General features: G+C 45.4%; 1 protein-coding gene and 1 pseudogene across 2 annotated transcripts in view; one reads left to right on the top strand and one right to left on the bottom strand.

The window, feature by feature from the left end:
• The window catches only part of MMP28 (matrix metallopeptidase 28), a 40,814-nt gene extending 28,941 nt beyond the window's left edge, over positions 1-11,873 (bottom strand). For both annotated transcript variants that reach the window (XM_006890896.1, XM_006890897.1), the window contains exon 1: positions 11,772-11,873. In XM_006890896.1, the coding sequence (XP_006890958.1) occupies positions 11,772-11,873 (102 nt within the window). The remainder of the gene's footprint in view (positions 1-11,771) is intronic.
• A 1,262-nt stretch (positions 11,874-13,135) lies between these two features.
• Positions 13,136-13,492, top strand: LOC102872441 (annotated as a pseudogene).
• The last annotated feature ends 1,866 nt before the right edge of the window (positions 13,493-15,358 follow it).

Genomic DNA, 15,358 nt, shown 5'->3' with positions numbered 1-15,358 from the left:
GTTGTAAGGAGAGACAGGTCTTTGGAGAGGGACATCATGCTGGGTAGAGTAGAGGGACAGCGCAGGAGGGGAAGACCCTCTATGAGGTGGATTGACTCAGTGACTGGGGTAATCGGGATGGGTGTGTCAGAGGCAATGAGATTGGCACAGGATAGAGCACGGTTTAGGGCTGTTGTCACAAACAACTCGACGGCACATAACAACAACAACAACGCACACTTGTATATCTCCTCTCTTTGCTGATTTGTAGCTGACTCTTCATTGGGTTTCCAAGACTGCAAATCACATGGGGGAAGATTACCCATCTTTCTCTCTCAGAGCAGCTGGCAAATTATAAAGGCCAGAGAATTAGCAGTGCAACTCCCTGTGGGCCACACCACCAGAGCACGTATTTTGTTGTTATTGTTGTGTGCCATCAGGTCAGAACTAACTCATGGCCAACCCTCCAGTAAGTTTTCAGAGGCTGTAAATGGCATGGGAGGAGACTGTGTTTTTCTCTTGCGGAGCAGCTGGTGGATTCAAACCACCTGCCTTTGGAAGTAACCCTGAGTAGGCAGAGAAAGAGAACCACAAATTACCAATATTTAGAGCCATCACATGCCTTAATCCAGTCCTGCCTAAATCACTCAGAGCAAAATTGCTTCTAAAGAAACATTAATTCTTCCGCTTCCTGAGGAAAGCTACTTTCCCCCTCCCCCAACTCTAACCCTCTAACATCCTAACCCTAACCCTAACCTATCCCTAAGGAAAGCCACTCTTGACAAGGAGAAAGGACAGGGAACCTGGTACCTGGCTGGGACTAGGCAAGTCTGAGATCAAAGTACCTGAATTGAGAACAGAGCTGTAACTCCTCCTTAAAGCCATTCCTGTTTTACAGATAGGTTGTATTTTTAAAAATCTGTTGCTAATTTCTACATTTCATCTAATGCCCTGAGGTTCCCTTTCTCTGTGTTCTGTCTGCTTGGCATTTATAAGTTTGCTATGAATAACTGCTGCCTCTGTTTTGTTGATGCCCTAAACCTGTGATTATTACCTTGCGTATTGAGTAATCCATCTCTGCACTTAGGAGGGACTGGGTCCCGGGCCAGGATGCCTGGCACTCCCTGGACCCCTAGCCCCAGACCCGCCTAGTCCTTATCAGGGAGTTGGCTCCAGTGGTGCAGCTCTCAAGCCCGGGATAGAGGGGGGAGGAGAGGAAATGGAGGAGCGGGGCGGCGTCTCCTGTTTCCTGGCTGGGCTGCAGTGCCTGGCCGGCAAGGTGGGGTGGACGGCAGGGCTGCCGAGGAGGCCTTGTTCAGGACTTGTCAAAGGAGAGACTCAGCCCTTCCTCCTTGACTTGTCTCTGGTGCTTGTGGATCGAAAGGCAGAGCCGAAGTCCCAATAAGGCCACCAAGCACATACCCAGGACACCAGCCAAGCAGAGGCACCGAGAGAATGAGGAAAGAGAAATCTTCAGAATGTCACATTTGCTATTTCCATAAAAGCAGTGAAGTGATTGTGATGGAAAATATCAGCCCCGATGGGTGCCCTTTTATGTATTTTACCACAGGGCCAGATCTGCTGTTCACAGGGTCGCTCTGAGTCACAGTCCGCTCAGTGGCACAGAACAATAACAACAGTACACAGATTTTTTTTTAAAGGCCCCTTAATTACATACAGGGAAAAAAAAATAAAACCTGTTGAGGTTGAACTGATTCCAACTCGTCGTGACCCTGGATGGAGGACAGAGTGCCTCCCAGGCTGTAATCTTTGTGTATCTTTCTCCACAGAACTGGTGGGCTCGAACAACTGACTTTTAAATTAGCAAGAGAATGCTTAAGCACTGTGCTACCAGGGCTCCTCAATACTCAGTGCTGAGTGCTCTATGGTTCTGCTGAGTGGGGACAGATCTGCGCCCCACTGGATGAGTAGGAAGGTGGGTGGTTGAGATGCTTTCTGCTGTAGGAGCCTCTTCTGGGGGCCTGAGTTACCACCTGCAAAGGTTATTGAGAAAGGCTTGTCCGAACAGAGACAGGTGTGTGGTCGCTGCAAGGAGCCAGATGCCAGGACCAGACCACAGGTCTGGAAGGCAGAGCTCCAGTTTGCATTCCAGCTCGACCACTCACCAGCTTGGACAAGCCATACTCCCACCTGGTCCTCTGTTTTCCTGCACACTCGTGAGTGTGGGCATGTCTTGTGTTCTCTCAGGGACTCTGTGAGCTTCCCCCTGGCATCACCCCAGTCCCACTTCATGTATGCAGAGTCCAGGCTGCACCTTGAAGTTTGAACACCAGGTTTTCTCTCTCCCCAGTTCTCCACCCCATTTCTCTCCTGAGAAGCCTTGAGCTGAATAGAGAGGAAGCTGGAGGGCTGTGCCCCTGCGGTGGTGATTCACAGGCCTAAAAAGCCTGTGCCAACGTGCCTCACCCGCTTGGTCAGGCTTGGGGCCACTTTCCTGAGGAGTCACCTCTGAAAAGCGCAGGGAGTGGCTGTGGTAAAATGAGAATGGTTCTTCCCAGACGCAGAAAGCAGGGTGGGATTAGAACTTTGGGGGTTCTAGTCCTGTGTCTGTCTTGACTTGTCAGGAGAAGGTATGTAAAGCTCAGCCCATTTTGAGCCGGAGGGAAGGGGAAATTGTGACCATTTCTGAGCAAAGCTAGTTTAGCGATGAATCCCAGGCCTGAGTCAAGAGCTCTGAGTCACTGGACTAGCAAAGGAAGAGCACTAGACTAAAGAGTCTTGTTTTTATTCCTGATGCTTTTGCAAACCTGTGTCTCTCTGAGCGTTGGCCTGCCCTAAAACGAGGGGTTTGGATTAGAGCCCTAAAGTATATTCTAGCCCAGTTCTTACTGTTGCAACTGACTAACTTTATGAATTGTGTGGCAAAGGTACTCAACCCAAGTATCCAATGGTGGTAAGGCTTGACCTTCCTCATAAGAGCTAAAAAAAATCCAATCAGAAAATGCTTTGGGAAAGCTTTGGTTATTGTCTCCCTAAAAATGTTATTTTTGTCTCCATAAAAATCTCTCTTGAAGAAAGTGCAGCCAGAGAACTTCTCAGAAGCAAGGATGGTGAGACTTGGCCTCACATACTTGGAGCATGGGATCAGGAGAGGTTGGTCCCTGGAGAAGGTGGATGCCATACATCGAAAAATAGAGGGTTGGCAGAGGAGAGGCAGACTCTCGACGAGAGGGGTGGACACAGTGACGGGAACAGTGGCTGCAGCACAGCAGCATCTATGAGGATGGCACAGGATCCGGCGGGGTTTCATCCAGCTGTACATGGATCACTGAAGGCAGAATAGACTCGAGGACACTTAACAACATAGCCACAGAGCTTGATCACTGAAGGAACTTTGGGCAGCCTAAGAGGGACTATCTCCCATCTCGTGTCCACAGGGTAGCCGTAACATTCACCACAAGTCTGGCGAAGAACATAAAAAAAGTTCTAGCACCAGCAATAAAACCAAGAGTTGAAAACATGGCAGAATGACCAGCTCATGTAGGAAGCACGCTGCTTTCCCTAGGACTTATTCTGCCTCATATTATTCTCCCAATAGTGACTCTGTGGACTGTGTTATCCTTCAAGCACATCTTTCACATGATTAGGCAAGATGCAAAGAAAGATAGGTGGTCTTCTGTCTCGGCAGGTTCTATAAATAAAAATGGTGGGTTTTTCCCCCCCCAGGTAATTGGGAGCACTATGAGCCTGTGACTTTTGTGAAGAGTTTTTAAGACATTATGACTTCTTTGAACCTCTCAATCTCGAGAGAGCACAACCAGGACATCGTACAGAAGTGAATGTTAAGACCCAGGGAGGTGCAGCCGCCAAAACCAAACTCACAGGCTCCCTCCAGCCCACGTGGGACGGAGCAGAACTGAGTTCCCCAGGGTGTCTTTGCTGTAATCTTCCCAGAAGCAGACACAGGCCTGTCTTCCATGATGCCAGTTGCATAGATTCAGGCCACCACCCTTCAGTTAGTAGTGGAGCCCATAGGGAGAGGCAGCATCTTGACAAAGGTTCCCAGTGAGAGGTAGAGCCAATACCTGAATTGGAATCTTTTGCCATCCGTCCCAGGATGTTTCATTCCATGTTCAGATAAGTGACTGTGTGGCTCTGAAACGTAAGGATCAAGGACCAAGCTGCTTACTTCACTAAGGAGGAAGGTGTTCAACTCAGAAAAAAAGATAAAGTTAAGGAGTTTCTAACTGGATTCCTCCTGACTCTTCTGCAAGACAGGTTAAGGGCAGAGCAGACAAGGAGGGAAGAAGGTGCACAGGATAAGGATTTCCACCTTCAGACAGGAGCTGGGACCACATCTCCAGTCATATCTCATATAGGTCCCCTACCAAGACAGGCTTTCAACCGGACTGATGCATGTCCCTTCAAAATGAGGAAGCACTTGATTCCAGGATGCTCTGCTTTCATTCTCTGGTTTCTGGGGGATCCTGAATCCCCTATGAGGGCACTGGGACCACCTCAGCCTTTTTTCTTTATTTTGGGCAAAGGGTTCCCCTTCCTTTTATCTGACTCCCTTTCTCTTCAATCCTTCCTCCTTGTCTCTATCTAGTCTCAGAGTCACAAAGTCCTAATTCAATTCACAAGGTTGTGCTGAAATATAACCAAAATGCTTCATGTTATAATTCCTGCCTTTTCCTTCATTCTTGATCTTTAAGGATAAGGGAAAACATTCGTCTCCATCCAAGACCACTTCTTGTCATTTCCCCCCTAACATGAAATAGTCTTACTGTATAAACTGTATGGTAGGGCCAGGCTTAAGGCACAAAAATAATGCCTTAGCCAAGGCTGGGCTGGGGGTCAGGGAGAAGTTGCCCAGCAGTCACTCCCTACTCTATTCCTGTATGTAGCACCCAGCTCTTGCTAACTTTCTTGCTTCTTTAACTGGCTTAGAAAGTGCTTTCTCACCAAGTTATGGGCCTGTAGGATTTCCCAGAGCCCCTTCTGCACTTCTGTTCACCCTGCACCCCATGAGTCACTGAGCTGTGCTCTTGGGAACAACTTCCACACCCAGGTTTCTGGACTTCTGACTCACACAAATTCAGATGGATGGCTTTGGGATATGAGAAACAGATCCAGCATCTGGAGTGGACACTGCACAGAAGCTCCGATGTGACCCTGTAGAGGGAGGCTCCCCAACTCCTTCTTTTACCATCACCTTGGGAGTAGTTGTGCAGCTCTGGATAAACTTCTGAGAGGGAAGCAAGTTCTGGACAACTGCCTGATTATTCTAGAGAAAGACCAAACAAAGCATGGTGGATGGTTCTCCTGGGACAGTCACTAGAGAAGAACACACGGTCTGGCTGGGAGTGGAAAGGGGGCCAAAGGGATTATTTCATTCATTGATTCTCTCTCAATCTTGCAATTGAGCAAAGGCATCTTCTTCCACTTTTTAGTTATGAGCTGTGCTAGTTGTCCTAAGGGGACAGCAATGGACTTGTTCATAATGCAGTAAGACTCCTTCCCAAAAAAGCGTGCCTAGAAGGGCATCAATGTTACCACTTAAACATCAGACATAAAGAGCCAGGCACAGAGGGTGGTGGGAGCAGACATACACAGACAGACACAGACACACAGACTGATATGGACATACACAGACAGACACAGACACACAGACTGATATGGACATACACAGACAGACACCTACAGGCAGATGAAATGTGTATGCACACATACATTTGTAAACCTGTAAAGTTCATGCTGAGTGCTGTTTAAACCGCAAAGGTTGATAAATTTATCTTTATTATTTTTCAGTTTTAAGCATTTTCTAATTCCTTTTGCTATTTCTTCATGCACTCACTTAGAAGTGTATTCGAAAATATTTGGAGTTTTGACAGCTTTAATTTCTTACTTAATTCACTGTGACCAGAGAACATAATCTGTAAGATTCAAACTGTGAAATATACTGAGATTTATTTTTATGGTGTATGGAATGATATAGCTTGGAAAATTACTCATGTGCACTTGAAAAATTATGTGTATTTTAGAATTTTCTATAAATGTAACAAAAGTCCAGATGGTTGAGTTTTCTATATACTTACTAATTTTGTGTCTGTATGTTCTATTCACTACTTGAGATAGAAGTGAAAATTTTCCAACTATCCAGTTATAGAGGATCATATGATTCTTTTTATATGAAATGTTCAGAATAAGCAAAGCTGTGCTGCAATCCCTAAGGCACGCTGTTCAAAGCCACCAGCTGCAATTTCCTGCCTCTGAAAACCCACTGGAAGGTCAGCTATGAGTTGGTTTCTACTCCAGAGCACACAGTCACACAAGAAGAAGAAGGAAACAGAAAATAGTTCAGTGGTTGTTCAGATAGCTTAGGTAAGAGACTTTAGGGTGAAAATGAAAAGATACAGGGTTTCTTTTTAAGATGATAAAAAAAGTTTCTCAAAGTTGTTATGGCTATGGTTGAACAAATTTGTGAATATATCAAAATCCATCAAAATGTATGCTTTAAATGAATGGATTGTATTGTTCATCTTAATAAAGATTTAAAAAAAACACAAAACAATTCCACCTAGAATTTTTACTTCTTCTTTTAGTTCTGTCACTTTGGGTTTTATGTGTTTTGAATGTCTGCAAATAGAACGCACACACTTGTTAGGTACCATCAAGCCAACTACGACTCATCAGTCCCATGAATGACATACTGAAACCTTGTGCTGTCCTGTGCCATCTTCATCATCTCTGTCATACTCAGCTCCTTTCTTGCAGTTACTATGCTAATCCACCTCATTGTGGATCTTCCTCTCTTTTGTTGACCCAAACATTTCTTTTTCCAAAGATTAGTCCCTCCTGATAACATGCCCAAAAATATGTGAGAAGTCTCACCACCCTTTCCTCTAAAAGGCGCCCTGGTTGCCTTTCCTCCAAGATTTTGGTTTGTTGCATCTTTCTGAGTAACTTTCCTTTCCGATTATTATAATCACTTGTTATGCATCACAGAGTTGGACAATGACTAGGTAGGATAGAAGGAGAATTGATGCCTTTGAGCTGTGGCCCTGGAGAAGAGTATTGAGGGTACCATGGACTGCTAGGAAAACAAACATATTCATCCTGGAGAAAACCAGGCTGTTCCTTGGAGACAAGGATTCTGAGGCTTCGCTGACATACTTTGGACATGTTGTAAGGAGAGACCGGTCCTTGGAGAAGGACATCATGCTTGGGAGGGTGGAGGGACAGCGCAGGAGGGGAAGGCCCTCTATGAGGTGAACTGATTCAGTGACTGAGTTAATCGGGATGGGAGTGTCAGAGACAGTGCGATTGGCACAGGACAGAGCAGAATTTAGGGCTGTTGTACATAGGGTCGCTATGAGTCACAAGCGACTTGATGGCACATAACAACAACAACAACAATCCCTTTTTATCTGTAAAAACAACTTTGTCTTTTTTGCCTATTTTGTTTGTGATTAATAGAGCTTCACTAGTTTTCTTATAATTATTTTTCATGTGATACAGTTTTTTCTCTTTTACCGTCAACATTTTATGCTCTTACTTGTCATGGTACCTCGTATACACACCACGCATTTGTGTGTGTGTGTGTGTGTGTGTGTGTTTTAATCTAGACCGCCAATCTCTGCTTTTTAATTAGAATATTCCATTTGCATTTAATACTATCATATGCTTTGGTTTAAGTGCAATGCCTTGTTACTGACTTTCCATTTCTCTTTGTTTTTGATTCTTCTTTTGCTCCTTTGAGGAGCAATCATAATAGTGGGTAAAGCATTTGGCTGCTAATCTAAAGGTCATAGATTCAAACCCACCAGCTGCTCCAATAGATATAAGCAGCTTTGGAAGCACTGTGGGGCAGTTCTTCTCTGTTCTCTGTGATGGCAGTGAATCCCAGTCTTCCTTGTCCGCAGATTCTAGCTGCTTCAGCAGCTCTGACCTCGGATACTTCAGTTCAGCAGGACAACTGTGCTTAACTTGAGGTGTGATGCCCTGCACTGCTCTCAAGGTAATGCCCCTGAGCATAACTCGGAGTGACTGTGGACTTACTTTGGGAGTTTCTCTTCGGTGACAGATTGTATCTCCTTAAATGATATCTTTCATTCCACATGCTCTTATAACATTAAATACTCTTCCCATCAAATGATAGAGCATATATGTTCTCTGCGCTTGATTTTGGATGGGGCTAGTGACTCCCAACATACAAAATACAGTGGAAGTGATGCCGTATGACTTCTGAATCTAAGTTACACAGAAAGATACAGTTTCTTCCTGGAGGAATACTCATTCTTCATGATGTGAAGAAGCACAAACTAGTTCACAAGGAACAGCCAAGTGGGAAGGTCCACATAGGTAAGAACTGAGGCTCCCAACAGCAAGCCAGTACTGACTGCCAGAAAATACGGTGGACAGAATGCTGATGATTCCAGCCACAGACATTATAGAGCAGAAATAAGCTGCCCTACTGTGCCCTGGAAGCCTCTTGTTTAAGTCAGTCAGGACCTTTTGGGTAAGCCTTTATATTTAAAAGAAGATTGGGCCCTGACTAAGTCTCTAGTTTGGAGGCTCATGTGTAAAGCAGTTGGATTCTGGAGGGTAGTTTCTCTTGTTTTATTGGAAAGTCAGTTGTAAACTGGTCATTGTTTGGTTTGTTTGTTTTTGTTTTTTAATTTCCTTCACAATCATGTGTGAGCTTATTGGTTGCCTATATTTTACTGGATTTAGCTAACAATCAGCTATGGACTGAAAGCCTTGTGTTAAAGTAACTCTGGGACTTGTGGATGGACCTTTGTATTTAAAAGTTGGTTGGGCCCACAGGCCTGTGGCCCTGGGGCCTGGTGTTTATTGTGTCTGGGAAGAACATTCTTCTAAGTAGTATAGCACTGGTCTGTCAGTTTGTTATACTCAGATAACTTGGAGCTGTTGTGATACTGAATGCTGTGCCACTGCTGTGTCAAATGTCATAATGGTTACCCATGGTGGACAGTGTTTTATAGAGCTCCCAGATTAAGACAGGCTTGGAATCAGGATTGGCATCCACTTCCTAAACAAGATGCCTTTGGAAACTCTATGGTCATTAGAGAAATGATGATGGTTATAGGACAGGGTTCAGATCTTTTGTCCATAAGTTCAGTAACAACAACAATTGTGCCTTACTCAAAATTCTGTCCCACAGAATTTCTGAATATAATAAAAGGTTGTTTAGCTTCCCTAAGTTTTTTAGTTCTTTGTAATACATAGTAACTCCAACACCTTCTCTCAAGAACTGCCTTCCTGTGGTGTTTATCATCCAGTGTGGAAAGCATTTGCTTTACATAGTTTGTCCTGTATTATTTTTGTTGTCAACAACAACAACGTTGACAGCAGTTGCTTTTATAGGCTACTTTCATTCTGTGAGGGAGCTCTGGTGGCATAGTTGTAGGGAGTTGTCTTTCTAATCTAAAAGTTGCTATTTGAATCTACCCGCATCTCTGTAGAAAAAAAAAAGAAAGAAGAAATCTCCTATGCAATTTACAGCCTCCAAAATCCCACTGGAGCATCAGCTATGAGTTGGTTCCCACTGAATGGCAATGAGTTTGTGTTTGAGTTTTCTTTCTACATACAGACACTGTGCTGAACATTTTACACATATTATCTTGTTGAAGCCTCTTAACTTGCAGTTATTCAACCTTGTGAGATAGACATTATTATTCACCATTTTACAGCTTCAAACACCAAAACTGAGATCTTAGTGATTAAGTATTTGCCTGTGATTTGATGACACAAATGTCTGACATCAAAGTCCATACAATGAATCATGTGCAGAAACACACACAGAAAGATATACACATAAGCACATATTGATTTTATATACACACACACACATGCAAACACAAGCATACAAAGATACTCATCCCTTACATATTTCCTGACTGTTTTTATGCTTTAAAAATATTTCTTGTTCTCAGATTTAAAAGGTCCCTTGCCCCAATTATGCTAAATAGACTGAAAGAGACTCAAATCTGCTAGATATTAAGTTTCTCAAAGCACACCCCAAATTCTCTCCATCTGTGGCTACCACAGGCATGGATGGCAGAGATATTGTCTCTGTTCTTCTGCCAAGGATTGCCTGGGACCCGGACTTGGGGGGAGGTGGGGTGGGACTCTTAACACAACTTGGCATGGTAGCCAGAGTCTTCTCCTGGGGCTGTGGGACCTCTGAACTAGATGTTGTAAGTTTTTAAATCCAGAGAGAAACTAAGTGCAGAAACTGAGAGCACAGAGCAAGTGACCAGCGCTCAGAAGGGGAGAGAGTGGAGGAGGGTTGATAAAGGATCCTCTTGTTGGATCAGGGTCATTCACAATATTCCCTAGTGGTGATGGGAGCTGTGCGGTGAATGGAAAGGGGATTCAGAGAGGGCGCTCCTCATTCTGCGGGTCTTCCAAATTTAGCATGACACTTCTGATGACCTAGGGGATGGAAGTAGGAGGGAGGATATACTGAAAGGAGCTTGATGGGCAGTTTTGGGACAGAAATGAAGCTCTTTGGGAGCAAGAGTCTTAGGGCAGAGCCTTGTCAATAACTCATAATTTGTTAACATGCCCTCTCCATAAAATGGTGCAGATCCCAGTGCAAAGCTCTGATAGCCTAATGGGTAATGAGCGGTCCTGCCAATACAAAGGCAGGGGTATCGAATTCACCAGCTGCTCCGAGGGTGATTTATAGCCTCTGAAAACCCATTAGAGGGTCAACTATGAGTTGGTTCTGACTTGACAGCCATCAAAATCACCATAATTGAAAAGAGGAAGACAACTTGAGAAGTTTCTTTAGGGGAGAAAAAGAAATTATGATGTTGTTGTATTATCAAAGGAAGGGGAGGAGGGAGAGAGGAAGGAGGAAGAGAAAGAGAAGAAGAAATAAAAAACAAACACGAAAGACCTGGGCCCACTAGGAGGTGATTTGTAAAAAAGCAGATCACCAGACCTTTCTTCCCCGGAGCTTCGGGTGGATTTTTTTTTAAATTTTTATTAATTTTAATAGACATTTACAGAGGTTTTGGATTTCCATTCATTTACTACCGCACTTTTCTCCCTGCCCACCCAGCAGCCCAGCACTTAACTGCACCCCTCACTGCTACTTCACTAAAAAGTTCCCTTTGAGCAATTTACAGGAAGCAGTTGGATCCAATGAGGAAAATGAAATTGGAAGGCTTTTGAGGTTCATTCCCACCTCTCTGCCTTCTTAAACTCCATTCTGAAACACTGTTTAAAGGAGAGGAAAACTCGTACACAGTTTACAGATGAAGAAACTGGTTCTAAGTAGTTCAAACGACTTGTTCAAACTGGCTAGAAACTTAGTCCCAAAACCCAGCAGCATTTCTGTCCAGCCTGCCTGACGATACTCAGTGATACCCTCTCCACGACACCGATCTCGGGGCCTTATGGTCCTGGGAGTCTCGGGGACATAGGACAGATCCACAAGTGTCTCCAGCTTAGGGGGCGAGGCGAGAAGTAGTGGCTCCATGCCAGACTGCTGGAGGGGGGGTGGCAAAGGTTCTTCCAACGCTCGCCTGTCAGTCTCATCTTGTCGCTGCCCCTTACACACACACACACACACACACACACACACACCCCCTAGACAATCAGCGTAAATCCCGGAGCGTGTGTGACCCCAGCCTCGGTCTCAAGCAAGAATGCTGTCCCCAGGCTCTTTGTGTGCCAGCGTTAAGGGAAGAGGATAATGCAGACGGTCAGCTCGGATGGGGCAGTTGGGTGGCCTGACTGCAACGTTCTGGAGAGTCTCAAGCATGGAGACCCCTCTCCACCCCGCCACCCGGTACCTGTGCCTCTCTGCGAAGCTCGTCGCCTCCAGGCTCGGCTTCCAGGACGCCCCACAAAAGCAGCTGCAGGGCACGCAGCAGGAGGCCCACGCGCGCGGACATCTCGCCGCGGGACTCGGCGCCGGGCGCTGAGGTTTAGGGAGCTGCCGCGTTAGGGAACCCGTGGCTTTCAGCGGTGCTGGGAACCCAGGAGTCGCGCCGGTTCGGATCCGGATTTGCTCCGCTCTGCAGAAGTTCCCCAGTGTTGCTGGCGCCCGAGCTTCGCACACTGGGCTGCTTCTGCCAGCCTGAGGTCGTGCAGCTCGGGTAGTGCCCGCCCAGCAGTCGGCAGTCGGCCGGCGGGGGACAGGGGAGGGAACCCCTTGAGGGAAGGGAGGAGGTGCCAGAACCCGCCCCCCCGGTCCCACCCACTCTACTCTGCTGCGGGAACGCGCCCCGCGGCGCCTCTTCCGCAGGCTGCCCGACCGCTCCCGCGACCTGCTCTCGCCCGCCACCTCCCTTGGAATTGGATCTCCAGGGAAAGGCGTGGCAAGGAGGGTGTAACCCAATGGGTCACTGTTGAGGCTGCCAGCAGTGGGCACTAGGGTGTGAGAAAAGGGGGTCTGCACTGACCCAAAGAATTGCGTTTGAGTCTCAGATCTTTTTCTTGCCTGCGGATTTCTGCTTAGCCAGCGGTGTGGTCATGGACAAAGCCACTCACCCTCTCTTACCCCATGTTTCTAATAAGTAGATGAAGTTAATACGAACACTACTTGTACGTAACTGAGCCCGTTCCTGTCTAGTCTAAATAAATGATGGGCTGCAGCTGTGTGAATCTTGGCAAAAGATTTGAAGATTTTGAGCATCACTGTCTTCCTCAAAGGGAGTCTTGGTGGCTTAGAGCATAACTATCAGGTTGCTAAGCAAAAGGTCAAAGGTTCACGAGCAGACTCCTTCCATAAAGATTCAGTCTCTGAAAGTCTGTGAGTTCGAACCAACTTGACCAAAGTCGTGGGTCCTCATTAATAAACTGAGGGTAAATGATATTTCTCCTCCAGAGCTGTATAAAAAGAAAACAGGATAACTTTTGCATAGTCCACGTGGAAGACTTTGTAAAACTCATACTAACAACCTACTAACATACTAACAACAACAGCAAAACCCAACACAAAAACCCCGAAGCTATTTTCATTATCTACCTTAATAACTGTGAGCAGCTTGCCCTTTCTTTATTGCCTCAGCTCAGAAATCTGTAAAATACAAAGGAAACATGCAATCTACCTCTTGGAGATTTAGATAGGTTAATGTGTGTTAAAAAAAAAAATTCCGGAGAGGAAGAAGCAACACGGAGGGAACGGGAGCAATTCGAGACCGCAGCCAGCACCATGAGCCTCCTCAACAAGCCCAAGAGTGAGATAACCCCTGACGAGCTGCAAAAGCGAGAGGAGGAGGAGTTTAACACGGGCCCACTCTCCGTGCTCACGCAGTCGGTCAAGAACAACGCGCAAGTGCTCATCAAATGTCGTAACAACAAGAAGCTCCTGGGCCGCGTGAAGGCCTTCGACACGCACTGCAACATGGTGTTGGAGAACGTGAAGGAGATGTGGACCGAGGTCCCCAAGAGTGGCAAGGGCAAGAAGAAGTCCAAACCCATCAACAAGGACCGCTATATCTCTAAGATGTTCCTGCGTGGGGACTCGGTCATTGTGGTCCTCAGGAACCCCCTCATCACTGGCAAGTAGGACCACCCCCGTTTCTACAGCCCTGTCCCACAGCCGCTTCCTGCCACCCCTGGAAGACCTGTCCCGTGCTGGGAATAATAAAGTGTGGTTTTTTCCCACTAAAAAAAAAATTCTGAATATATAGAGGTGAGCAAATGTAATACCGTGTTTTTATCCTAAGGTTTGTGACCTCTGTAGCACACAGAATGATTTTGTGTTACAGGTGTACAAAACGTTTATTTTGGACAACGTCCTGCAGATGTATCTGTGGTTCCATCAGCACTGTTTTCATTGTTGTATTGGTTTGGTTTTGCTTTGTAAAGAGAAAACAGCTTTCCTGTTGTTTATTATTTCCCCCACACCCGGACCCTGAAGCGGGGATACAGGTAGGTGAAGTAGAGGGAGGATGTCCTGGGACAGAGTTTCATCCAGCTGGCAAACTGGAACAGCAGGATGTGTTGGGGTACTCATTCACTTCTTTGCTTCCTCTCACACAGCTCCTACCTGTTCCTCCAGCTCCTATTCCTCCAGGAGCTGCTGCCCCAATAAGGCATTTTTTTTTAATTGTGTTGTGAATTGTTGTATGAATGAAAGTTTACAGAGCTTGGTTTTTCATCCAACCATTCATACACATTTTGGTTCATAGCATTAATCACAATACCCACAATGTGTTTGCACAATGCCAAGTCACTGTGGAGGTTAAGTGACAGGGACCTGGCATTTAGAGAATGTGCCACCTCTGACAGAAAAAAAATGTATATAAAGGAGGCTCTTAAAACAGGGAGCCCTGGTGATACAGTCTGTAAAGGATTGTACTGAGTCTTTCTGGCAGCTGGAAGCCACCAGGAGCTATGTAAGATGAGCAATCTCCTGAATGATTTAGTCTCAGAAACCCAAGGAAGGTTCAGCTATGAGTTGGTTCCTAGTGGATGGCAATAACCAACTTGACTCTTAAAACAGGTGTTCCTGTGGGAAGGCTACTTTTCAACAGGCCCTGGATGAGCCAATTAGAAACAGGCACTCTTATGGGTGAGCCAATAAGGAAAAGGCATCTTTCTTTCCAGTTCACACATATCTGTGTCAGCTTCACTATCGTGTATTGGAGGTTGGATTCTTCCCAGAAAGGGAAGGGAGAGAATCGAATGATCAATGAAAATGAGAGTTAAGGAGAGGGGGAAGGAATAGGGAAATGACATTGCAGGCATTTTAATTAACATTATAAAATGAATTCATATAAACAGTTAGATGGGAAACAAATTTGCATTGTAAACTTTTATTCCAAGCACAATTAAAATAAAACAAAACAAAATCTCAACCTTATGGATCACACTTCTGCTCTGACATTCCATGAGTTGGAATCCACTCCATAGCAACTGATAGGGTTTGGGGTTTTTTTTAGTTTAAGTATTGCCATGCAATATTTGAGATGCATTTTCACTAAAATGTTACTTATTGTTAATCCAAAATGCATGTTTTACTGAATGTACTCCATTATATCTGGCAATAACAACAGAGGAGGGAGTGTCAGAAGTGACCATGGTATATGATGACTTTGACACAAAGCTGAGTTTTGACAGGCAAGATACAGTCCTGCCTTGGAGAAAGGAGCTCGAGGAGCACTAATTGATAAGAACACTACTTGATAAGAACACTACAAGGCAAGTGGAGTCAAATCTCATCCTTCTCATCTTCATTGCTATGGAGACAGAACCGACTCACAGCTCTAGTGTACTTTTGGAGGCTGTAAATTGCTTGGGAGGAAATTGCCCATCTTTGTTTCCTGAGGAGCCCTGATGGACTTGAACTACAGAGAGGAGCCACCTTTGGATTAGTATTATAAGTTACTACAGACTAGATCTCTAGGGCCACCAGTGGGAGTAAAATATA

This window comes from Elephantulus edwardii, unplaced genomic scaffold (assembly GCF_000299155.1).
Source record: "Elephantulus edwardii isolate Elephantulus edwardi_28Jun2011 unplaced genomic scaffold, EleEdw1.0 scaffold00094, whole genome shotgun sequence".
NCBI lineage: Eukaryota > Metazoa > Chordata > Mammalia > Macroscelidea > Macroscelididae > Elephantulus > Elephantulus edwardii.
Note: the sequence above shows the minus strand (reverse complement) of the source record. Positions and strands in the feature narration are given on the sequence as shown.